The sequence below is a fragment of the Podarcis tiliguerta genome, assembly GCF_965153285.1.
Source record: "Podarcis tiliguerta genome assembly, chromosome: 3".
NCBI classification, from domain to species: Eukaryota; Metazoa; Chordata; class Lepidosauria; order Squamata; family Lacertidae; genus Podarcis; species Podarcis tiliguerta.
Genome location: NC_139536.1, coordinates 90,706,160 through 90,732,946, shown reverse-complemented (window position 1 = coordinate 90,732,946; position 26,787 = coordinate 90,706,160). Strand labels below are relative to the sequence as shown.

At 43.5% G+C, this 26,787-nt stretch overlaps 1 protein-coding gene across 1 annotated transcript; it reads left to right on the top strand.

The window, feature by feature from the left end:
• The first annotated feature begins 2,565 nt into the window (after positions 1-2,565).
• On the top strand, positions 2,566-4,976 carry LOC310674436 (growth factor receptor-bound protein 2-like). Its single transcript, XM_083433631.1, has one exon. It carries the CDS (start codon positions 3,680-3,682, stop codon positions 4,403-4,405), a length of 726 nt encoding a protein of 241 aa, XP_083289757.1. The 5' UTR covers positions 2,566-3,679; the 3' UTR covers positions 4,406-4,976.
• Positions 4,977-26,787: the final 21,811 nt, after the last annotated feature.

The following is a 26,787-nucleotide window of genomic DNA, read 5'->3' as shown; positions in this document are numbered from 1 at the left end:
AGGAAGCAGCGTCACTTCCAGACAACCTGTTTATTGGGCACTGACTTTGATTTATTTGTGGGGAGGTTAGATGTTTTCTCCTGCTCCGGAGGCTAGGAGCCGAACCAATGGATTCAAGTTACAAGCAAGGAGATTCCGACTAAACATCTGGAATAACTTTCTGACAGTAAGAACTGTTGGACACTGGAACAGATTTTCACAAGAGGCAGTGGACTCTCCTTCCTTGGAGGTTTTTAAGCAGAGGTTGGATGGGCACCAGTCATGTATGATCTAGGTGAGATTCCTGCATTGCAGGGGGTTGAACTAAATTAAGGTTACCAGTTGTTGTTTTTTTAAGAGAAGTAATATCTTCTCTTCTGTGGTCTCCTCTGTTGCATGACCTTCCTCTGGGCCCCGGCCTGCTCTCTTGGAGTGCTAGGCACCACGGAATAGGCTCTGGTCAGTCCTGGGCTCGGCCACGTGTCCTTGCCCTCCCGGTGCTCTCCTACTCATGTTAAACAAGTGTTATCCCACACTTTCCAGCACATTTTCCTGTCACTAACAAAACTGGTTGACATATAATTAAAAGTTTGGGGACTTACCAGTATTGTCAGTCCACCTTTGCGTTCCTTTTGAATTCTGAGTATCTATGAAAATGCAGGAAGAAGAAAAGTGAGTCGCGCCTACATTTATTCAAGGCATAGAGTCACAGAGTTGGAAGGGAGCCTGTGGATCATCCAGTGCAGTATTTTCAAACTTGGGCCTGTTTTGGGACTACAATTCCCATTATCCCTGACCACTGGTTCTGCCAGCTAGGGATCATGAGAGTTGTAGTCCAACAACAGCTGGCGACCAAAGTGTGGGAAACACTGATCTTACTAGAGAAGGTAAAGATAAAGGGAACCCTGACTGTTTGGTCTAGTCGTGACCGACTCTGGTGTTGTGGCACTCATCTAGCTTTACTGGCTGAGGGAGCCACCATACAGCTTCTGGGTCATGTGGCCAGCATGACTAAGCCGCTTCTGGCGAACCAGAGCAGCACACGGAAACGCCGTTTACCTTCCCGCTGGAGCAGTACCTATTTATCTACTTGCACTCTGACGTGCTTTCGAACTGCTAGGTGGGCAGGAGCAGGGACCGAGCAACAGGAGCTCACCCCGTCACAGGGATTCAAACCGCCAACCTTCTGATCGGCAAGTCCTAGGCTCTGTGGTTTAACCCACAGTGCCACCTGCATCCCTTACTAGAGAAGGTAGGGCTCCTTTAATTAAAGCAGCACCTTGCAGTACTAGCAGATGTAGGCTCAGTTTGTCCCTTGCTGAAGTCACTTCAGACTCTGGGTCTTTCCACGGAATATGCTACCAACTCAAAAGTCTTGGTTAAAGACTAACACATTTATTGTGGCATGTTTAGTGGACTTTTTTGTTCACTTCCACCTGCCAGGTGAAAAAAAGAAAGGCAGGTCCTGTATTTTAAGCAGGCAAACATTCAACAGGTTGAAGCACTCTCTCCATGGCTGCATCCTCCTGTCACGTGGCTGGTAACAGTACAGAGACTTACCAAGTGAGTAGTAGGGAATAGTGATTCAAATGTAATTTGGCATATAGCAAACCAGACGTTAGAGGTTGTTTATCTAAACAACTTTGAAGTGATGCAGGTGGGAGAGAAATCCTTTCTGAAGGCCTTGCATGTTTACATGCCACAATTAATGTGGTATTTTACGGCAAGCGATAATCTTCAATTAGCATGCTTTAATAATGAGCATGTAATCAACACTTAGTCAATAATCTTCCACTAATTATATGGGACTTCAACTACTAAACCCTCCCTAAATCTTCATGGTATTTCAATCTCGAGAAATGGTATTTCAATATCGTCTTAACAATTCCATGTTGTCATTGCAGTAGCCTTTTGTTCCCGGGCTTAAAAGCCAAGATTTCAGCCAAGCCACACCTGAGCCAATCCTCATAACTGTAAAAGCTTCCCCACCTCATACTATTTGCATTCTTTTTTTAAAAAAATCCCTCATGTTAAATGCAAAAGAAGAATTTAGTATCAAGTCTAGTTATACCCTAAAGACAAATGCTTCAATTGGTTGATGGTGCTCAGTTAAATGTGGTAGTGTAAGAAGGGTGTGCATGGAAATTAAGCAATCCTGCTACCCTTGTTTCATACCTCAGGAAAAGAAAGCTAACTTGTCATGAGAACATTTGATGTCACTGTAGCTTAGAAACCGAAACAGACTTCTTATCCTCAGCATCAATGCATCTCCCCATCCCCGGAGGCAATTAGAACATCAGCCTGATCATCACAATGACAGACATTGCAGCCCGAAGTCATCCGACTCCTAACTTCCATCAGCCCCAGCTGTCACGGCCATTTTGGTCTCTTAACTCCCTTCAGCTGCAGCCAACACAATAGGGTTGGCTAGGGCTCATGGGAATTGTAGTCCAAAACACCTTGAGGGCACCAGGTTGGCGAAAGGTGTGTTAGATGCTGACAGCTGCTAACAGCCATGCAACAGTGTTGACACCAGCAATGTATGACATCTCAGCTTTCAAGCCCTGTCTGTGTATGAGCATTATTTTGTTAATTTCATTCAACCCAAAATTTCATGAGGGGCCGTGTTCGAAAGGAATCCTTCCTTTGCAGAACCATGCTTCAAGGAACCTCTGGTCTTTTGCATCTGCCCAACCTTGGTCACAGCAAGAATGGGCATTGCTTACGCTGGCTAACAGTCAGGGGATGATGGGAGTTGTAGTCCACAAACACTTGGAGGTCCACTCAGACTCTTGCATCCTGGTTCTATGGCCTTCTTGTGGAATATCTTGTATGGCTCCTGTTGAGAGCTATTATGATCAACTTTCAGAGCAAAACTACATGGCAGCCCCACCCAGGCAGCTACTTGAAAGAGCACTGGGCTCTTTAAGAGGGGTTTTAACCCTTTCATCTGTTAATAATTGCTCCCACCACCCACCCCAAACCGGGATGTTGGAAAAGCCGGAGAGATGGGTGAATCGGAATGGATCCCTTTATGAAGAAAAGGCGGCCCGCTACCTACATAAGGGCTCTCTTATAACAACTGTGTTTAGGATTGCAGCCACATGGCCTGCTGACAAGAATTTTTTAGGCTGTGATCCTGCAACCAGCTTGGCTGGTGGGAAATCCTCATGAATTCGGCGGAGCCTGCTTGAGGGGACGCACACAGAATTGCCTTGCTAAAGGACAGAGAAATTTTATACAAATATATTGTTGCATTTATGTTTTTGTACAGAAAAAGAAAAAGAAGCGCATAATCAGGGTTAATAAAAATGTGGATAATGCAGAGATTTCCTTTCTAAAATATCCTCCTGTGTATGTAACCGCTGCCATTATTTATTACTACTGCTACTACATAACTTTTCTTTAGAAGTTTTTCTCCATTCCACCTTTTCCACCATCCCAGCTTGGGGGAGGATGTGTGACAGTGGAGGGTGGGAAAGATGATTAGCAGAGGAAAGGGTTTTAAAAACCCTCCCCCAGAGCCCCCATCTTCTTCCAAAACAGCCGAACGCCTTGAGACCGGATTGAGTGCGGAAGGCGCGGGGTTGGCGCGCGATTGCACCCGGGAACCCTGAGAGCGCCTTAAGCCAGGCCACCCTAGCGCCGTCGGAGAAAGGGGGAGCAGCTTCGTAGTGGGGCAACCTTCTTCTTCCAGAGGATGGAAGCCGTAGCCCAGTACGATTTCCAACCCCGCAACTGGGACGAGCTCAGCTTCCGACGGGGCGACCTGCTGAAGGTCTTGGAGAGAGATTCCGAGCCTCGCTGGGCCAACGCGGAGCGGGGCGGGCGCGAGGGCCTCATCCCCGAGAACCGCATCGCCTTCAAGCCCCACCCCTGGTTTTGGGGCAAGCTCCCGCGGGACATCGCCGACGAGGCGTTGGCCAGGCAGAGCTTCGACGGCGCGTTCATGATCCGCGAGAGCGAGAGCGCTCCGGGCGGCTTCTCGCTCTCGGTCAAGACGGGGCCCGACGTGCAGCACTTCAGGGTCTTCCGAGACTTGAGCGGGCACTACTACCTCGGCGCGTCCGCCTTCAACTCTCTGAACGAGTTGGTGCAGCACCATCGGACGACCTCCGTCTCCCGGGACAGAGTCATCCTCCTGCGGGACATGGAGCAGGGCCCTCGGTACCCGACCTACGTGCGGGCGCTGTTTGACTTCCGGCCTCAAATGGCGTGCGAGCTGGGCTTCCGACGTGGAGATGTCATTCGGATCCTGGACGATTCCGACCCCAACTGGTGGAAAGGAGCCTGCGAAGGGCGGAGGGGCATGTTGCCCAACAACTTCGTGGCCCCAGTGAAATGGGATGGGTGTAGCACCGGTGCTGGTGATGCTGGTGTGCGGGAGAGGGGATACACTTGGCCTTCCACCTCCCATCAGCTCTGACCATTGGGCATGCTGGCTGGGGCTGAAGGGAGTTGTAGGTGGGCTTCCTCTGGAGGAAAGGGGAAGCAAACAGATTCCACACACCCCTGGCTTACACACACACACACACACACACACACACAAATACAAGTCTTAACTGGCACCAATTCACTGGACTCCTGCGATAAACAAGTGTACCAGTCGGTTTATCCTGTGCATGGATTTCGGTCTTCTTTTAAAGTCCGTTATGAGCTGCTCTGAAAGGATTAGAGGTGAGGAAGGTGGAGAGAGAGGGTCTCCCCTTTGCTCGCCCGCCCTGCCAAGTCACAGGGCTGTTTTGAGACATTTTGGACAATAGCCAGATCAACTACAAGGACAATTGTTTCCTCTCTTCTTAAATTTGTGGTTGAACACATTCTGGTATTTATTTATTTTTTCCACAAAGCTGTGTTGTTTTTAAAAGTTTCAGAAGGCGGTCCAGAGCTTTTCAGGTTTCGTTGTCCCCTCATTTGTGTAAATTCTTTTTAGCGGGTGATGGAGAGAAACGCAAGTTTTAGCATGAAATAAATCGACCAGATGGTACTTCATAAAACGTTTTGTAAGTATCTGATCTTTGGTGACCAAGTGGGGAATGGCGAAATCTCTTCCGTATGGATTGGCTATTTGTGAAAAAGAGGCCTATTTGAGCAGAGTGTTTCCTTGCAGCAGAGGCAATGTAAAACAGCTTTGGGCATTTTATTTTCATTCAGTCAGCCTGTTTTCATTCATTATTCTCATGTGGAATAGGTGGGTGACTTATTGGTTGGGGTCACCATCACTCCTAGGCTCTTGTCTTCTCAGCAGCCAGCAATCCGTGGTTTACTGGACAGCTAGGAGCAATGAAATGGGAGACAACATGGTTAGAGCATATAATGATGGAGATCTCATGAGGGATCACCTTTTCTGCATTGGAATAATAATAATAATAATAATAATAATAATAATAATAATAGTGTACTTTTATTATTTATTATTTATACCCTGTCCATCTGGCTGGGTATCCCAGCAGCAAAGTAACAGCAGCAAAGTAAAATTACTTCTGTGCTAAGAAGGGGTGGTGAGAACTCTTTCCCATCTGACCATCAAGTGGGTAATTTAGAACACAGACCCTGGAGTAATATTGGGGGAAGCATTGCAGAACAACTGCTAAGGCAGAATGGTGTGTGGATGGGCCAGTAGAAATCCGACACCAATTCACTATTACTGCATCAATAGAATATTGCAGAATATACCCACAAAAATCACAGGGACCACAGGATTGCAGGAGTGGATGGGTATGTACACACACACACACACACACACCCTCCAAATTACATAATTGCAATTGGCATGTTTTCACATAAGACCAACTTTTCCTCACAGAAGCAACATTTCACTTTCTGCCCATGAATGTCTCTTGCCCTGAAAGAAAACAATACTGTTGAATGCTTTACTTTTTAAAAATGTGTGGGGAACCTTCAGCCCATAGACCAAGATGGTTGGACCATGAGGCTATTTTCCCCCTAAACCCTGCCTGCCTGCCAGTCAGCTGACATCACTGGGTAAGGTCAGCTGATGGGTCTGGAGGGTGGAGTTCCACCCTGCTGGGGTGCTGCTTCACCAGTGCGTTTGTTTGGGGTTTGCCTCCTTGTCTTTTTCTCATTTGAATTGGTGCTGCCCCGCCCCTGCCTTTAAAGGAAAATGAATTTCCCCTTCTGGGGTTTCACGTACGATGCTGTAACCACTTGGCAACTGCAATTTCTTTCCATAGGCCTTCAAAAGTACAGAATCTGACTGGATCTCTGCTTCTTCCCCAGTCCATGAAGGACGCTTTGTAAATACTTTGTGAAGTTGTTCAAATATATCCCGGCCAAGTGCATGGCTCATCAAGTGCAGAAGAGGCCTCCCTGCCTCTGGCTCTTTGATAAAAATGTTCAGACGGTCTGATCCATGTGCTGACTCCCAGTTTCTGACTGAAGCTTTGCAAACAGCCTAGGGATGTGGTGTGGTTACGCCTCTCTGTGGATTCACTCGAGTATAATTAATATGCTTTCTTGCAGGCAGATCTGTTAACAATTTAAAGCGCACAGTTTCGAGAGTAATACCCCAGAGGGCAGTCGGGCAATAGCATTGCTGTGGATATCTCTGCTTGTTTTGTGGCTCAAGAGAAGGAAGCAGCCCTTCGTGTTTTAGTAATTTGTGTCCTATTGTGAGGGGGGTAACAGTTCAAGGCTGTTACACATCCCGTTCAGTTCTTAAGAGTTCCCCATTCGCCTTTCTTCCAGGGCATTTACACGCTGCAAAACACTGCTAGCACAAACTTGTCCCCAGTATGTTTGTGGCAGAGCAGACTGTGCATTCTCAAAGCTGCTTTGGCTCCTTTTACTTGAGTGCAAAGTGCTTTTGTAGGGTAGGCAAGGTAAAAAGTACTCTGCCTATCTTTCTCTATGGCAGGCATAGGCAAACTCGGCCCTCCAGATGTTTTAAGACCACAACTCCCATCACTCCTGACCACTGATCCTGTTAACTAGGGATGATGGGAGTTGTAGTCCCAAAACATCTGGAGGGCCGAGTTTGCCTATGCCTGTTCTGTGGCCATTTAAAAACATAATGTTTAGGCACATGCAATCCTTTGAAATGGTGGCAGCAGAGAAATCGGGCCCTTCCAGACAGCCTGTTTGTTGAGCACTCATCCTGATTTACTTGCAGAAAGCTTATGTGGAGGTTAGATTTTATACAGATGTCTGTTTTGAGGAGCGGGGAACAGGGGAGAACAAGATTCTCACCCCACAGCAGAAAAACCCACACGTACTTTTGCTTGCAGGTACATCTGTATGTACCTTAAGTTTTCAGCATCAGGCAAAGCCCCAGAAGTTTGAAATCTGCTCATTTGGACGCCTGACACAGATAACTGGAAGTGAACTGAGCCACAATATTATGACGCAGCAGATGCAAAAAATACAGTCAGACAACAGCTTCCGCCTAGCGTGCAGGCAGCCCTGCTGCTTGTACAAGAGGGCCAAAACTAGGGCAGGGAATTAATCTCCCAGGGCCACTGGGAAAAGGAGGCTTAGCTGGCCGAGAATAACGGCACTCTCATTCCGAAGGGCGTTCCGTACGGAGGAGACACGAGGCTTTCGGATCACTCATCATAATGTCACTGCAGAGAGTGAGTCAGCATGGGACAGACATGGGGAGTGCCAGCATGGAGGGAGTAGGACTGCTTGTGTCAGCAGCTTTCCCTCTCTGCCTTCTTCCAGAAAGGCATCTCATTTCAGCTGGGGATGAGAAGCTTACTCCAGGGAGAAACCTAGTGGAGAATTTATTACTGAATTTGAATTTGACTGTAAGAGCTGTTGGACAGTGGAACAGATTTCCACAAGAGGTGGTGGAGTCTCCTTCCTTGGAGGTTTTTAAGCAGAGGTTGGATGGCTAATAATAACAATAATAATAATAATAATAATTTTATTATTTATACCCCAGCCACATCTGGCTGGGTTGCATTGCCTTTATACCTCACCCGTCTGGCTGGGCTGCCTTGCAGGGGGTTGGACTAAATGTCCCTTTGCGGTCCCTTCCAATTCTATGAAATGATTTCAGATCAGTTTGTTTTGTTCTTTTACTGCTTGTGGCCATGTGCAAAAGCTAGCGCAGATGCCCACTGGAACTGTATGGACATGAATATCAGCGCTACAGCAGCACAGCATGCAACTCTGGGTGGAGCATTTTGGAACCCGATTTCTCCCAATTTATCCGATTATCCCCATATTGGGTAAACCTAAATTTAAAGGGGGGAAGCATCAAGACTGGTGGTGTTTGAGAGTAACAGCATGTGGACTGCACAAATTAAATAGGAAACAGCTGCTGCTCCAGAGAAGCGGACACGGAGCAATGGATCCAAACTACAAGAAAGAAGATTCCAACTAAACATTAGGAAGAACTTCCTGACAGTAAGAGCTGTTCGACAGTGGAATTTGCTGCCAAGGAGTGTGGTGGAGTCTCCTTCTTTGGAGGTCTTTAAGCAGAGGCTTGACAACCATATGTCAGGAGTGCTCTGATGGTGTTTCCTGCTTGGCAGGGGGTTGGACTTGATGGCCCTTGTGGTCTATTCCAACTCTATGATTCTAGGAACACAGTAAACTGTGGTGTGTAGACAAGCCTCTAGTCATTGAACTCTTAAAGGCAAAAGAGTCCAGCCAGTACAAAAGGAGGTGGAATTAAATCAGGAGCTGCTAACTTACATCCCTCTAGGATCATACAACTCCCATCACCCCTAATTATTTTCCCCCAAATATTTTTTATTGGTTTTCATGTAAATGCAATAGCAACATATAACAGCAGTAACTTGTCCGGTGGTACAGTCTCTATTAAGTTTCATATGCATGACACTACACAAGCAATATGTTTTATTTATGCATTATCAATTCAAGTATCCTCTCCACAGAGATACTTGCGTTGTGGGTGGAATGAAACACTCTTCTGTCTCATTTATAAAGGAAAAGAATGGAAGCCAAGTCTCGCCAAAAGTGTCTGTCCTTGAAGTGCCTTTAATTACCCTTGTGTGGCAAGTACAGTGGTACCTCGGGTTACAGACGCTTCAGGTTACAGACTCTGCTAACCCAGAAATAGTACCTCGGGTTAAGAACTTTGCTTCAGGATGAGAACAGAAATCGTGTGGCGGCAGCAGGAGGCCCCATTAGCTAAAGTGATACCTCAGGTTAAGAACGGACCTCCAGAACAAATTAAGTTCTTAACCCGAGGTACCACTATAAGGTGTTCCGCTAGAGCTACATTCCAAATACTATTTAACCAGATTTCAATGGGGATTTCTATAGGTCAGGGGTCTGCAACCTTTAAGACAAAAAGAGCCACTTGGACCCGTTTCCGAAGAAAAAAACACTGAGAGCCGCAAAACCATTGCGACATTTAAAACAAATATAACACTTCATATATTGTTTCTTACCTTAATGTCCGATCTGACAGCGGGCGGGAAGGTGACTAACGCACGCACCGCCCCCATGCGACGTCACAGCCAGTACAGCGCCTGCCACAGTGGGGTGTGTTGGGGCGCACAATGCGGCAAAGGTGTAAAAGAGCCACATGCGGCTCCGGAGCCACGGGTTGCAGACCCCTGCTATAGGTTGTTTCTAGTACTGGGCTATTGTTAAACAGGCTGCTGATAATAGGGGGGAAAGTACTAAATTTCTGCATTTAAGGTTATTGTTTAAATTTGAGTCTGATGATAATAAGTCAAGAACCGAATTGGCCACCACCCCTAATTATTGACCTTGAAGCATTACTGCTCAAACCACTTGGAAAGAAAGGAAAATGGCTCACATATGCTGATTTGTTAAAGGAACATGATGGAAATTAAGAGATTATGATGAGATCAAAGACCACTTTCAGAGTTGGTTGCATTATCGACAACTATATGAAACACACAAAGAAGACAGTAAGAAAGGATTTAGTTATACTAGATCTAGGTTTCAAACGGAAGTGATTGAAGAGAAAGTGAAACTACTGAAGGTCGCATACAGCATACTATTAGAATGGTAGATGAACGATGAAGAGGTAAAATCAGTTATGATTAAATGGGCACAAGATGTAGGTCACAACATTATGATGGATGATTGGGAAAAAATATGGAAAACTGACTTAAAATTTACAGATTGTTCCCTACTGAAGGAGAATTACATGAAGATGATGTATAGATGGTACACAACACCAGTGCAGTTAGGGAAAATGTACAAAACTAGTTCAAATATAGAGGAGGGAGAAAGGTTGTTTTCTGCTGCTCCAGAGAAGCAGACACGGAGCAATGGATCCAAACTACAAGAAAGAAGATTCCACCTAAACATTAGGAAGAACTTCCTGACAGTAAGAGCTGTTCGACAGTGGAATTTGCTGCCAAGGAGGGTGGTGGAGTCTCCTTCTTTGGAGGTCTTTAAGCAGAGGCTTGACAACCATATGTCAGGAGTGCTCTGATGGTGTTTCCTGCTTGGCAGGGGGTTGGACTCGATGGCTCTTGTGGTCTCTTCCAACTCTATGATTCTATGAAGTCGGGGGGGGGGGAGGAAAAATGGGGGGGGGGGAACAAGGATGTTATGTTTTTGGATAATATGTCTTGTTATAATTTTGAATAAAAAAATAATATATTGACCTTGCTGGCTGGGGCTGATGATAGGGAAGGGCCACCGTTCGGTGAAAATCCACAGCAGTAAAGGGACCCTTGACCGTTAAGTCCAGACGTGGACGACTCTGGGGTTGCAGCGCTCATCTCGCTTTACTGGCCAATGGAGCCGGCGTTTATCCGCAGACAGCTTCTGGGTCATGTGGCCAGCATGACTAAGCTGCTTCTGGCGAACCAGAGCAGCGCACGGAAACGCCGTTTACCTTCCCGCTGGAGAGGTACCTATTTATCTACTTGCACTTTGACGTGCTTTCGAAATGCTAGGTTGGCAGGAGCAGGGACCGAACAATGGGAGCTCACCCCGTCGCGGGGATTCAGACGGCTGACATGCCACTGACTGTATATGGTGTAAGAGGTTACCAGACGTCCCCGTTTCCTGGGGACAGTCCCCGGATTTACAAATCAGTCCTCATACAAAATCCATTGAAGTTGAAAAGTGTCTCCAGTTTCACTGAAAAAAATCGGGTAATCTTAATATGGTGTCCTGGCAGCAGGTTCTCTTCTGTTGGAATCAGTTTGACTTAATGGTGTTTACCTCTGGCTGGATTCTGCCCAATATAAACGATGGCAGAAGCAGATCTCAGCTTGGCGTACAATTACCCCTTCTTCTAAAAGGAAAAAAAGAAGGTAATGATGCTCTTTTGGTTCTGCTGACAGAGTGCATTGAAGCTACAACCCAGTACACACACACACACAAAAATCAATAGGCAAGCGAGACAGAACTAACTTAAGTGCCATTAATTTCAGTGTGTGTCTCTATTCTTCCCTCCCCACATTCTGCACTGCAATTTTAACATTTTATCCATCTTGGATTTTGAGCTGCTCAGCAATTCTCATTTTCAAAGGCTCTTGTCACAGCTGTGTCTAGGAGGAGGGTCACCTAGAGAAGAAGGGTCGATGTCAGTCAATGCCAACTTTGTGTCCTGGAGTCAAACATGCCTGCCACTCCATGCTGCAGAGGTTTATGGGGCAGGCATTCATCCCATCATCTATATGGAGACCAACTGAGTCATTCGTCGCTTGTGATGGAAAAGTAATGAAACAATAGAGGCTTTGAGCTGAATTTGAACTTGTGGCCTAGACAACATGGGCACAATGGCATTTCAGTTCCCTGAGCAATACACACACACACACACACACACACACACACACACAAACACACACACACACCAGGAAAGTAATCTGACTTTAACAGCAGCTTGACCATGCAGACATTAGCAGATAATAAATGCTTTGCTTGCTAATTCCTCACTATGGAGTTGCTGCTAAGGGTATGAGGAGCATGGGGTGGGGTGTGGAATTAAGCTACTGTTAACAAGGTAAAAGTAAAGAACCCCTGGACGGCTAAGTCCAATCAAACTTGACTATGGGGTGTGGTGCTTATCTCGCTTTCAGGCCAAAGGAGCCGGCGTTTGTCCGCAGACAGCTTCCTGGGTCATGGGGTCAGCATGACTAAACTGCTTCTGGTGCAACAGGACACTGTGATGAGTGCCAGAGTGCACAGAAACCCCATTTAACTTCCTGCCACAGTGGACTATTTGCACTGGTATGCTTTCGGACTGCTAGGTTGGCAGGAGCTGAGACAGAGCAACTGGAGCTCACCCTGTTGTGCAGACTTGAACTGCCGATCTCCTGATCGGCAGGCCAAAACAAAAGGCTCAGTGGTTTAGACTACAGCGCCACCCGCTCCCTAGCTGCAGTGGAAAGGCAAACGGCGTTTCTGTGTGCTCTGGCACTTGTCACGGTGTTCTGTGCAGCAGAAACGGTTTGGTCTGTGGTGTGTGTGTGTGTGTGTGTGTGTGTGAGAGAGAGAGAGAGAGAGAGAGAGAGAGAGAGAGAAAGCTATGGGAGAGAGGGAAAGAAAGAAAGCATGGCTAGCTGATGGACTGGTACCACAAACTGGAGTACTCCACAAGGCAACATTTTGTTGTGGATCCCACACAAACCTTTAAAACCAATGATTTGTATTTCAGGGGTACAATGCATCTTGGGAGGGTGCCATTTGCTGGTCTGCCTCACATAGCAAAATGCCCTGGACCGACCCTGAGGACAGATGATAAAGCTTTGTGCTCAGCATTGTAAACAAGACGATGGATGAAATACCTCCTGTAGAATGGCAGCAGAACAACAGTGAGATCCCTCAGGGTGTGAATGGCAGCACTGAAGTATCAATGTTGCAACTAAGGTAGAAAGCCTTTTGGATCTCATTTGTGTCTGTGGCCCTCCAGGCATTGCTGGACTCCAGCTCCCGTTATCCATCACCACTGGCCATGCTGCCTAGGCTTGATGGAGCCCAAAAGCACCATGAAAAGAAGCTTTGACCAAAATGCAAATGAAGGAAGACTTCACAGGTTGTCAGTGACTCTGTGTGTCCCCTGAGCACATCAGCCTATATTGCAATTTGCTATAGAGGGTGGGGAAAGGACTTCTCTTCTTAAAGGGGAAAATGTTTTCTATCAAGAGACAATCAGCTCAGGGGCGAATTACTCAAAAGAGTAATGACCATTACTCCAGACACACATAGTCTGGGTTGGATACCTTTGGGTGCCTTTTATATCTCTGAAATATAAAATGTCTTGCTGATATGAGGACGTATTTTTTCAAATCTGCATTTAAGAATTATTCTTAACACGCAGCACGTCAGGGCAGCTAGATTTCCACAGCAATTGCTACACAGTCCAATATTTTCTGCTGCTGTTGCATGACTAATTTAATACAGCAGAAAACAAATTAAGTCCGCAAGCGACGCATATTAGCTGGATGCTGATAATTTAAACCCAGCAGCAAGTCATAAATTCAAAAATGAAATAAAAATGCCAACTGCTTCACCAAACTGATAGGCTAGGCTAGCTCTCCATCATCATCACACAAATGCGAGAATTCATTTACAGTTACTTTCAGTTTCTCTCAGTTTCTCCTTTTTTTACCTCATTCTTAAGTTCAGTTCTCCACATTTCAGGATCAGTTTGCATTTCTTTTCTCTCTTTAAAATGTCCTCATGAAAATTCATCCGCATTTTAGTGCAGATTTGACTGCAGTTGAGGGAATACCACTTCAAAAATCTCATCACCATTTTTAAAAAATCACCTCCTGGCAGGCGGCTAACGAGCACAGGGGAAGAAAGGGTATAGCCCAGACCTTTGTTTGGCTGTTCTGCTATTCTATTTACACTCTATTTACAGTCTATGTAGAAGAGTGTTGAAACATAATTCAGCGTTTGCTTTCTAAGATGTGATTCCGGGTTCGTGTCTCGGCTCCTCCACATGCAGCTGCTGGGTGACCTTGGGCCAGTCACACTTCTTTGAAGTCTCTCAGCCTCACTCACCTCACAGAGTGTTTGTTGTAGGGGAAGGAAGGGGAAGGAGAATGTTAGCCGCTTTGAGACTCCTTCGGGTAGTGATAAAGCAGGATATCAAATCCAAACTCTTCTTCTTCTTCTTCTTCTTCTTCTTCTTCTTCTTCTTCTTCCTCCTCCTCCTCCTCCTCCTCCTCTCCTCAACATCAAGCAAGGCTAGAATAAATAACGTATTCTGCACACTTTGCTTTTTCCCACTCCCTCTTTCTTTTTTAAAAAGCACAATTTACCCTGAGCTTTGGAATTCGGTGTAGCTCATTTGTGAAAATCACAAAATCAATACTGTGCAAACATCTTCTCTTAAAAGATAGTCTTTGTCTCAAAGGTTGTATTCTCTTTTTTTGCTGACAAGTGGGCCCCTGCTTCTGTTTCTTTATGATATGGTATCTAATATTTAGAAGAGCTTTCGCGTGGTTTGTTTAACTACTGGCTGACATGATCTGAACTGACTTTAGCTGTTGCTTAGTTGATAGTTTTTGAAATAGCTCCAAAGAGTGACTTGCGATTTTTTCTAGCAGCAACAAGCAAATTTTATGTACCTGTAGATAAACACACATGCCCTCATAGTTATAAGGCATTACAATAGTATTTTGTTGTGTTGCAAGTTGAAGCAACCTGTGTCAGGTGGTGGGAGAGAGGGGTGAAAGCAGAAACTGATGTCTGCATTAAGTTGGGGTTGCCAACGTGGCACTTGAGGGCTCCAATATGCTTGCCAGTATTCTTAGGGTGCTCCTGAAACGTTGCGGTAAAAATCCCCTAAAAACTCTACAAGTCTTGCTCGCTTTAACTCACGCTTAGGTATCAAGAGTAAACAACATCGATTTATCAGGCTTCAATCCTAGCCTCATATACCTGGGAATAAGACCCATTGAATTCAATAAGATTTCTTTCTGGGTAGAAATGATTAGGACTGCACTATAAATTTATCAAAATTTAGTTGAACTTCATATGTAAAGTACAGTCTTGCATAGGTTTTTCTGTATTTGAAAAGTAACGTAGCAAAGGAAAATAAGATTTATAACACCCAGCCAAACTTGATTATCCCAGAGAGAGGTGGCGGTTTCTATGGCAATGAACAGAAATTATGGAAGGCATCGTGTGTGGGTGGTAGGGAAAAACAGTTTTAAGTCCATTTCAAAGTGGCTAGTTTCTTCAGTGATTGATGGAAGGATGGCAAAATAGCATTGCTGAACCACAGGGCATGGATGGAAAGATAAGTGAACTAGAGAACAGGATGTCGAAGAAATAATGGATGTATTGGGGTGACTTAAAAAATGACCAAATCCATTTTTCCTCAAGTAAATAGGAGAGCTGAAATACACACATACACAGATACGTATAAATACATAACTTTATTTGTATGCCACCTTTCCTTAGTTCAAACCATGGTCGAGGTGGCTTACAGCATGGGAAAAATGCATAACCACAACATGAAAGTAGTCATAAGCAGTAAATAAAACATTTTAAAATACACAACCAAACTGGGGAAAAAATCCCGAAGTACCACTGTAAAGGGCCCGACTTAGAGTAGCTGCTATGCTAACTACTCCTCTGAAACTGTGACTAGTTAAGCTGTGCTGCCCATGACCTGATCTCATCTCTTCTGAGGAGAGCTGGCGAGAGAGGAACTGGGCTGCAAAGTGGATTCAGATTCCATGGGCCCCAGCTGGCAGAAGTCTGAGGAAATATGCACCTGCCCCATCCCCTTTTTTGGTTAGAAGAAGAAGAAGAAGAGGAGGAGGAGGAGTTTGGATTTGATATCCCACTTTATCACTACCCGAAGGAGTCTCAAAGCGGCTAACAATCTCCTTTCCCTTCCTCCCCCACAACAAACACTCTGTGAGGTGAGTGGGGCTGAGAGACTTCAGAGAAGTGTGACTGGCCCAAGGTCACCCAGCAGCTGCATGTGGAGGAGCGGGGAAGCGAACCTGGTTCACCAGATTAGAAGCCCTGTTCACAACATGCTCACAAAGTTCCTTGGCGAAGATTGCCATATTCAGAGTTTTAATTTAGGAATGAAATTCCAACTGTAGAAACATAAAAAGCCTCCTCCCCATGCAAATTGTGTATGGAATTGTATTACTCTCACTGCCTCTGACCATCTCCATGGCAACAAACCATATCATTGGTATTTGGCTACCTGAACATGACAAACACCTCAATACACGAGGCATTTTTTTATGATAACAGAGCAAACTTTAGAAATCTATTTAGTATTAAATCTAACAATATTCATAAATTGTCAGAAACGCAACAATGATGATGTTTGGAGTCCTTTTTATGCACCCTGGAAAAATGTGATTTTAGGCAGTGTTGTAAAATTAATGTTAGCAAAATGGAATCTGTAACCTGAATGCAAACCAAGAGTGGCTGCAAGAATAAAAATAAAGCATCTTTTATCCCAGGATAATTTTAAATATTAATTTTAAAAAAAAACAACAACCCTGATAATGTACTATTCACTTTAAACAGTCAATGTAGGCTGCTTGTGTGGATGCACTCTAAAAGGAAAAAAAGGGCAGGTAACTCACAACTTATGCGAGTACGCACAACCTATGTACATAGAACCGTACACAAAAGTCCTGCTCCAAGCACAATTCGTAGGCCAGGTGGAAAGTTCAAAGCATGAAGTCAAGCGACAGAGCAGGGCCTTAGACAGTGTCTCGTTCCCAGCACAGTTAGAAGAGCAGCAAGGATAAAAGAGAAGGATCTCTGAGATCTTGGAGTGTGGAACAAGGCAAAGTCCCAGGATGGATAGCAGTGTCCTTCCCTAGCAAGCGTAGATAGTGCTCCCACAAAAATTTGGAGCTCATAAAAGTGAGCCATCCTTAGAGTGGCAAACTCTCCTCCTGGAAGCCTTCAAAGATATGAAAGAGGCAGAGGCCCTCTTTGATTTCTCAGGCATTGGTGGTTGCATTGTTGAGGGGTTCCATGTTCTCCTGAGGATTTCAGAATAGTGTAGAAGGAGAAGAGGAGAGCCAAGCAATCACTTCAGACCATGGAGGCAGTGGAAGGACTGGCTCTTGAGGGTTCAGCGCAAGGGGCTTTTGGTGCTAATGGGACGCCCCTTTCTCACACAATCGTTCTCCTCCTTGGAGGCACCTGCCTCATCTAGGGATCTTGAGGGGTCTACCCACAGGGCCATGGCACCATGTAGACCACGTTCATGCTAACAACAGATGCATGCATATCGGGGGCAAGGCCAGCATGTGTAGATCTGCTACCACCTCATGGGCCAGGAGTCAGCTTCGCCTGTTGAACGGCAGTCTAAAGGGGGAGCAAGCACGGCTGAGAACCAGCTGGCTTCAGTCTTCTCAAGCAGAGCTTTGAGCAGCAGTCGGATGCTGGAAACAATGCTTGTAGTTCCTGGCCCCGACCTTGCTGCTTCCTGTTCGTCTTAACCCTTGACCCCATGATCATCAGATTTCCTGACACGCAGATTGCTGCTCGCCAGACCCTAGGACTGGACCTGATTTTGGATGTTGACTCTGCCTCCAGCCAAGTACTCCTCAGAGACTCTTCTGGTTGGCTGGCCTCCCACTCTAAGAAGCTCTGCACGTTGTTGCTCGGCAACAAGACTGTGATGCACACGTTCTGTAAATGCATAAGAAGAGCTGGATCAGAGCAAGGGCCCATCTATTCCAGCGTCCTGTTCTCACAGTGGGTAACCAGATGCCCATGAAAAGCCAATAAACAGAACATAAGCACTAAAGCACCCTCCCCAACACATGGAGTGGTGCTAGCATGTGAAACCCCATTCTGAGGCATTTGTCTGAGAGCAGATAATGTGATTTAAAAATAACAATAATGGTGGACTGAACGCACACCTGCCTTCCAGCTGAAAGGTGAATGCAAATGTGACAAATAAGTAAATGATTGTAGCAATTCTTTAATCTATTTTCCCACCCATCTTATATAGTCAGCAATCTGTCCCCCCGCCCAACGTATCTCCGCCCATGCTGAAACCCTGCATTGTTGCTAGGTAACTTGTTGCTAGGTTACAAAAGCTCTTTCTGTAATCCTGCCCAGGTTTTTGATGGTTCAGTCATTAGTTTCCACATTTACTGTAAAACATAAGCAAAAGCACCCTAAGCCCTGATACACTTAATTTAATTTTTACATTTCAGGATTTTTGGGCCAATGAGAAAATATATGTTAATATTTCAGTGTTGTGTTTTTGACCGGCTTTGCTGCTTCATGAGGTGAGAAAGTGGCTTTTGTATTGGTATGGATGCCCTTTTTCTTTGTTTGGGCACCGCAGCATCTAAGTGTGAAATCCCTTGTGCATGAGTTCTTCACTAGCAATTTCAGCCCCTCTCTGAGGCCCTTGAGGTTTCTAAGTGAGGAATAGAATATTACCAGCAGATACCATCATATGTCCACATTTACAGGCCAATATTGTGATGCGGGTGGTACTGTGGTCTAAACCACAGAGCCTAGGGCTTGCTGATTGGAAGGTCGGCGGTTTGAATACCCGTGACGGGGTGAACTCCCGTTGCTCGGTCCCTGCTCCTGACAACCTAGCAGTTCGAAAGCACATCAAAGTGCAAGTAGAGAAATAGGTACCGCTCTGACGGGAAGGTAAATGGTGTTTCCGTGCACTACTCTGGTTCACCAGAAGCGGCTTAGTCATGCTGGCCACATGACCCGGAAGCTGTACACCGCCTCCCTCGGCCAGTAAAGCAAAATGAGCGCCACAACCCTGGAGTCATCCGCGACTGGACCTAACGGTCATGGGTCCCTTGTTGTGTTGATGAACGCATTAAGCAAATATAATTTGGTGAGACTAATTTCTTAGTACTTGCATAGATAATATACAAATCAGGACTGCACCTGGACAGCCACTCACCACCTCACAACACAATGTATTTTTAAAAATGAAAAGTCTACTTAAATCTAAAAGAAGAAGAAAAAAGAAGAAAAATCTAAAAGAAGAAAAAAAAGACTTGATAGCTGTTGTGGGGAAAACACCCTCGGGGAAACGTTTTGGGAGACTGGTGCTCTCAGTTGCATTATAAATGAAACCTTACATCAAAATATATATTGTATAGGAGTCATCACTTATTCGTATCCTGTCAAGTCTGAGTCATCACAGTATGAATAAAATTCATTATTGGTTTAATGGACCAGGGGCATGAAAGTATGTTTAAAATTTACCAGGGAAACACTATTTTTGCATCCTCTTAATCAATGTTTAGGACAGTTTCCTGGAGGTCTAAGAGGTTCTTGAGGGATTGTCGTGTCAGGAAATGTGTAATGGCTTCACATCTCTCCTCATGGTTGTGCTTCTGCTTATTACATTTTCCCAGCATGCAAAGCACACAATTGTATACCCAAGACATAGTTCTCCAAGATAAACCTTTGCTGTTGGAGATGGATGAATTACCTGCTGTGATTACTGAAAGTGCCTTTGGTATCACAGTGCAGGCAACAGACTACCTTGCTCAGGCTGATGTCATTTGTATCAGAGGTATAAATGTCTTTTACAGAGCACAGTCCTCTATGTGAAGGACTGACCCATCCAAATTCAGGGGCCTTGAAATTTCCTACTTGGATGAAGTAGGTACACAGATCACCTGATCACAGTCTTCCCCACTATGGTGAGGTGTATTTCTATTTAAATTATAGCAATTATTTCTAAATTTGCATCTAAATTAGCTGATGCAAATTTTATGCAAATCTGAATACTTTTTTTTGGTCTAGTCTAGACAAACTCTAGAAGCTAGGAGGATCAAGAGGAGTGAAAGCCTATCATTTATTTGTGAACTTCCTAACAATAGCACAATGTTCTGTAAGCATTAAACAAGTTACAGTAGCTAACTAGCACAATATAATTTGGTGAATGTTCGTTCAAAGTACAGTAAATTATAGAGAAGAACAAAATATTGTTGGACTTGGAAGACACCAAACAATTTAGAGACTGGGAACAGATATTTAAGGAAGGGAGGTTGACGTATACCTATTATTATCCCTTGCAAATAATATAAATCACTGGTGAGAACATACACATGTTTAGGAGTGGGAGAGAGATGGACAGAAAACTGAATGAAGCAGTTGTATGTTCTCATGTTTGCCAAAAAGCTGATTTGACTTCAAAGATAACCATTCCCATGAAGCATTCTCAATACTTAACCAACTCTAATTGTGAGTACTTTGGACTAACATTTAGTGGTTTGTCCTCATAATGTGCTAGGAGCAATGATGATAGACTTTCTGATATTTACAAAGATACTGAGAGTTCATTCAGCCAAGCAAGGCTTGCGTATTACTCTTTCCTGCGTTTAATGAAATACACACTTTTAAATGTAAAAAGAAGGTTGCTTTCAGACAGCACTTTATTCCATATTTCCTTACCTGACAATTTCCATATGCTCTTACTTTTTTAAAAAAATATTTTTTATTGAATGATTTTATGTTACAAAAAATATTACAACCATACTACCACAAAATATAATTGAGAAATAAAAATTACATACACCAATATTTTGTTTATTTGTTATTTACTATCTTATTTCCTCCCAGATTCCATACAAAACACACACCTGCCCAACAACAACAACAACAATAATGAAAATAAATATTTTTCCCCTTTTATCTTACAAAATCTTTTCTTCAATTCTGACTTCCTGTCAAGTCCCTTCGCATATGTTTTATCTTACAGTTGAATGTACACAAAACAATAAACCTTTCTATATAGATTTTCCAATACATTTAGAAAACATAATAAATCCTTAATTGTTGTCCACCTCCTTTTACTTCCTTTATCACTCGAACGCTAGCACGGAGTCAAAACTATTATTGTATTTTTGAACATATCTTCTATAACCATCCCATTTCCCCTGCAAATTTTTGCTTTGAGTTTTCTCTGAGTTTGGCCAGACTAAATATGTTACTGTCAGCTGTTCTTGAAGGTAGATATCAAAAAATTCCATTTGAGAACCGGCTCTGCCCCTGTGGAGCTGGCTATGTAGAGACGGCGTCACACGTTCTCTTGTCTTGCTCCCTATATAAAGATCTCAGGGACGAGACCATTACGCCGCTCCTATCTGCCATCCCCGGCCGCTCTTGCGAAGCCAAATTGTTCTCACTTCTAGCCAACCAGAACAGCTCGACAACAGAGAAGGTTGCCAAATTTATCGAGAGAGCAATGAGACTGAGAGCTGGTATCTAAATGATATCAGTGTGGTCACCCGGATTCCTCGCCTAGGTTTTTATGATTATTATCATTATGTTTTATTATCATTATTTTATTACTTCTGCCAAGTTTTAAGTACTGAGATTATTAATTTACCTAGGGTTTTAATAGGTCACAAGATTTTAACTATATTTGTAATGTATTCCTGTTGGTGTTTGTCCTTTGATGCTATGGCCTGTTGGCTATGCAAATAAAGTCTAGTCATCAGTTTCTCTGAGTTTGCTAGTCAATTGAGCCATCTCCACAAATTCCTGTAATTTAATTTGCCAATCTATTATTTTTGGAGCCTCCTGATATTTCCATCCCTTAGCAATGAGTATTCGAGCCGCTGCAGTTGCATACAAGAATAACTCTCTTGAATTTTTTGGGATCTCTTTGTCTAAAATACTTAACAGAAATGCCTCCGGTTTTTAAGTAAAAGTTATCCCCATCATCTTTTTTAATTCATCGTATATTTCCCCCAAAAAAGTCATAATCTTTTCACACATCCACCACATGTGCATCATGTCACCGTTATTTCCTCCACATCTCCAACAAGCATTTGCCAAATTTTTATACATTCTTGATAATCTGGAAGGAGTGAGGTCTATGGGCCATTTTCATCATGTTCTCTCTTATGCTATAGCTGGCTGTAAATTTCAAATTTACATTCCATAAGTTTTCCCGATCTTTTAGCATAATTTCCAAATGATCTTTCACCCAACATCAAACTACTTCTTGAAAACTAGCTGAAATTTGGCACTCCTTTCCATGTCATTTGCTCCCAGAAAAAAAGATCCGTCTGTAATCCTGTTATCTGAGAAAATTGTGGGAGTTTTATAGTTCCACATTATTAATTTTGGGGTGGTCTTTCAGCACACAGTTCCTTCCAGCCATTTAAAATTTAACACAATATGACTGTACGTTGATCGAAAAGCCACAGTTTCATAACACAACAGGTAAGGCACTGTAAAAGGAATGTGAGAATCCAGGATATATGTGTTAGCATTGTTATCAGGAGAACTAACACAATCACCCTCACATCTGAATGCATCCTAAGGAAGATCTTTATTCTGGGCTCTGTAACTGAGCAACAGCAGAAAACAAGGGCTATTATTGTCCCGTGGCCAGCTTTTGGGCTTCCCATAGGCATCTAGTTGGCCACAGGCCCTAGGCTAGGTGGGTCTTTGGTCTGATATAGCAGAGCTCTTCCTTTGTTCTTCTGAAACATTCATCCCACCCATTATCCCTAACTAGCAAGACCAGTGGTCAGGGATGATGGGAGTTGCAGTCCAACAACAGCTGGAGACCCACGTTTGATATGATGATGTCTGATGTGATGCCCTTAGACACTTTTGTCTGAACTTCATGGGATTTGTAAAAGCTAGTTCCCATTTCTGATGAGGAGGGTTTTCCTGTCACTGGTAGGATGTAAAATGAGCACACACATTCCATGTAATTTACAGATTAGAGGATGACATATAGGCAGATCAGGTTAAGAGTCTTCATATGATACCATTTAAACTAACTCATTCACAGATAAGAGCAGCAACAGGTACAACTCATTCACAGGTAAGAGCAGCAAAAGGCACAAATAACAGCATGTTCTTCCAATAGAGGTTCTGCTCTAGAAATCACAGCTGTCCTCTTGCTGCTTGAAATACAAGGTCAAAATCAGAAGGTCATCACTTTTGAGCAACATAAACGGAAGCCTGTTTCATTGCAGAAAATGCTTTTAGGTTTATAATGGCATCAGCTCCTTGTCTCCTTTAATATCCTAATATGATTTTGTACATGTTCACACCAGCCTTTTCCTTAACACGTCATGTTTCATAGATTTGCTTTGTGTATCAGGTTCAAACATCTTTTCTCAGGAGTCATTCATCTGATAATGGCTGGGAAAGAATTGAATGCTATGTTTTGGCAAGTGACATGGAAGATGAGGCATGTTTAAACTTCAGAATACAAATATGTTCTTCACGTGCGAGGATTCAGACGTGAAATTTAGTTGGCAAATGGCTTTGCTGTGTGCATTACAAAATCAATATATGCAACATTACAGCAAACTGCCTTGCCTTTTGTGCTGTTGAAATGTCATTAATAATATGTCAGACTATCTTGTCTCTGCAGGTGCCCCAGAGTAGTTGTTCAGTTTAATTATTTGTTCAATGAATGTACTGGATAAATCCTCTACTGACCACTGGTAATGAGCTGCTACAATCTTATTTTTTCTATTGCCAACCATTGGGCTTTACTTGATGTTTTAGATAAAGCAGTTAAGATGTACTCTTGGCATCAATGCGATTGATGAAGATAGATATAAACTGAAGGAATGAATGCAAAAATAAATAAATTTCCCTGATCACATCAAGCTTTTTCTACTGACTGAGCTCTAGGATTTAAACCCTTTGAGAAGGCATCACAGGTTTAGTGTTGATAGGTGTAATTAACCACGTAGCCTTTCAGGTTTCCATACCTGTTTGAGTCTGGATGTGTGTCGACTACTATATTCTGTGTTCCTTCACTAATTTCAAGTGCTGCAATCTTTCCTCTCTATTTCCTAGAGTTATTGGATTGGTGGATTACATTATTTCATGGTAAGCAATGGAATGAAGTCTGCAGTTAATAGAAAACTGGGGGTGGGGTGAGAATGAGAAAGTGATCTACGTGTTTGCAGTTTTAACACGCATTTGTTTCCTTTTATGCTAGTCTGCTCTTTCATTTGAATTTATCACAATTTTTAAGAATGGGAGGAATTCATTCTCTCAGGAAATCTTTCTCTCAGGGCAAGCATTTCAGCTTGCCAGACTTAAAAAAAACCCAACTCTCTTTTTCCCCCTGGGCTGAGTTCTCCTGATCCCCACAGAGCTAATTTGGGGGCGGCAGGGGGAAAAGCCCTATTGCACTACTAGAAGGTCTTTGGGCACACTTCCACTAGCAGCGCTTGTTAGCTGAATCCATCCCAATGGATTCCCTACAATAATAACTGAAAGTGTTTTGCATACAGTTGTTGTTGTTTAGTCGTTTAGTCGTGTCCGACTCTTCGTGACCCCATGGACCAGAGCACGCCAGGCACTCCTGTCTTCCACTGCTTCCCGCAGTTTGGTCAAGCTCATGCTGGTAGCTTCGAGAACACCAGCCAACCATCTCGTCCTCTGTCGTCCCCTTCTCCTTGTGCCCTCCATCTTTCCCAACATCAGGGTCTTTTCCAGGGTGTCTTTTCTTCTCATGAGGTGGCCAAAGTATTGGAGCCTCAGCTTCACGATCTGTCCTTCCAGTGAGCACTCAGGGCTGATTTCCTTAAGAATGGATAGGTTCAATCTTCTTGCAGTCCATGGGACTCTCAAGAGTCTCCTCCAGCACCATAATTCAAAAGCATCAATTATTCGGCGATCAGCCTTCTTTATGGTCCAGCTCTCACTTCCATACATCACTACTGGGAAAACCATAGCTTTTACTATACGGACCTTTGTTGGCAAGGTGATGTCTCTACTTTTTAAGATGCAATCTAGGTTTGCATACAGTACTATCACTTTAAACCAAAGATGCACTATGTGACCAGAAAGGCAATTCTGATCCTGAAAGGAGGGTGGGCTTTTCAATTGTCATTGATTACAGATAATTCTGTTCCAGAGGGCTTTCCAACCCTCAAGAGAGTACACTGGGGTGCAACAGGAAGGGAGAAGGAAGAAACAACTCAGAGGGTATTTGTAAGTGTTGGTCATTTTCCCACTCAAAATGACATTTGGTCAGTTGGCCAGTAACACATCACCATCTATTACCAAAAGCTCCAATTTATTAAAACTGTTAGCAGCAAGAGAGTGGGTATTCAAATGAGTTAGTGCACTGCTGTTATGGAACAATGAAATTTAATACTAAACATCTAATATTCATAACTGACAAGGTTATGGAAATATAAATGTATATGGGCAATCTTCAAGAGAATGACTTCTTATCCTTTCATCCAAGAATCCAAGGGATTAACCTAATAATTATTATTATTTCAAATCAAAATGAAATAGAACAAATAAAACAGGAACAGCAACTATAAAAGCCAAGTCGGTTTTTAAATTAAGCTATAGCTGCAGGCAAGGCGCCAGACAACAAATGCATCTTCCCATCAAGTTATATATAGAATGTCATTAAGATTTTAATTTACAGTAACTTGTGCATCATACTGTAGTAAAATCCATCTCCACTAGGTGGCAAGCCGTCCCTTTTCATAATGAAGACGGAACAAACCACACTGTTTCCTTCACATGATATAGGTACACGCTATGTTCACTCTTAACACTTTGGCCCTGTTTTACTGCTAGAAATACCAGCGGGGCTTTCACTTTCCATAGTTTGATGTTAATTTGACATACCTCACTAGCAGTGGAACAGAGTAATGTTAATACACTTAAGATGACGATTTCACCTTGGATAATATATTTCTTCATGTATTCCTCAAGTACATTTCCAAAAAGATTAGTGGTATATTTTGGAAGGCTATTCTGAAGATGTTAAATTATTTTTGTATGCCACAACTGCTGCTCGTATTTTGTCAGCTAAAAAGCGGAAAACCCAAGAATTACCAACAATAGAAGAATGGCAGATGAAGATGATGGATTTTTCGGAGCTAGCCGACCTAACCGGAAGAGGCCGCGACCAGAAGGAGGAGGAGTATCAGGAAGAGTGGATTAAATTTAATGATTATTTAGTTAAATATGATAAGTTAAATTAACTGAAAACAGCTTGCAGATACTTAATTGGCTTAGGATTTTATTTATGCTAAGTGATGAATTAATATGTTTAATTTCATAAAGTGAAGATTTAAGGATGTTAATGTTTAAGTTAAATTTTATAAGAATTGTGACTTGGGATCCAGCCTGGGAGGGTATGCACTGATTTATTTTTATTCAACATGGGTTTAACTGTTTGTTTCATTTTAGGTATTGGTGTAGGTTTGAGTTTCAAAAAATTGGTTGAATGCACTCTGTCTAGCTTGGTCTGTTTGGCAGGTGCGTCTCAGACTATGAGAAATAATTTGTGGAAAGGAGTTGTTGACAGTTTCTACTGTCCCTCATTCCAAAGGAGACACAAACCCTGGGTAAGGGCCCGGAAGCCCTGGAATCTCACGCCACTCGGAGATTGGGGCATTTTTAAAGATATATGATTATTTTTGTTACACATATATAGAATTTGAGCCTACGATGGAGAGGTTCACAGCATTAATACCCCAACAGAGCCTAGCTGCAGCCTTGGATTCAAACAGAAATAAAAAACCACCACCACCCCTCTCCAGCTTGTTGCTTTGCTTCTAGCTCACATCAGTCAAAACTTTCCACTCTAAACTCTGTCTTTGTCTTCCTAACAATCTGCGAGTTGTGGGAGGGGGCACCACCCATTTGCCTTCTTCCACAGAGCCACTCCCTTTGTTCTCCTTAATGCTCCATCACCTCACCAGCAAGCTAGCTTGGCCATTCCTAGAACTAGAAGAGGGGCCCAGGCAATAGAAGGGTCTTGGCATACAGCCTGCTCCCCAAAAACTGCATGCAACAATATACACTGGTTTCTAGTGAAATCGAATTACCTGTAACCCTTCTCACAAAGAGGTTGGCACGAGATGATTGCCCATGCTCTTTGAAGACTCTTTGGCAGAAGCTCTCTTTAAAGTTTATTCT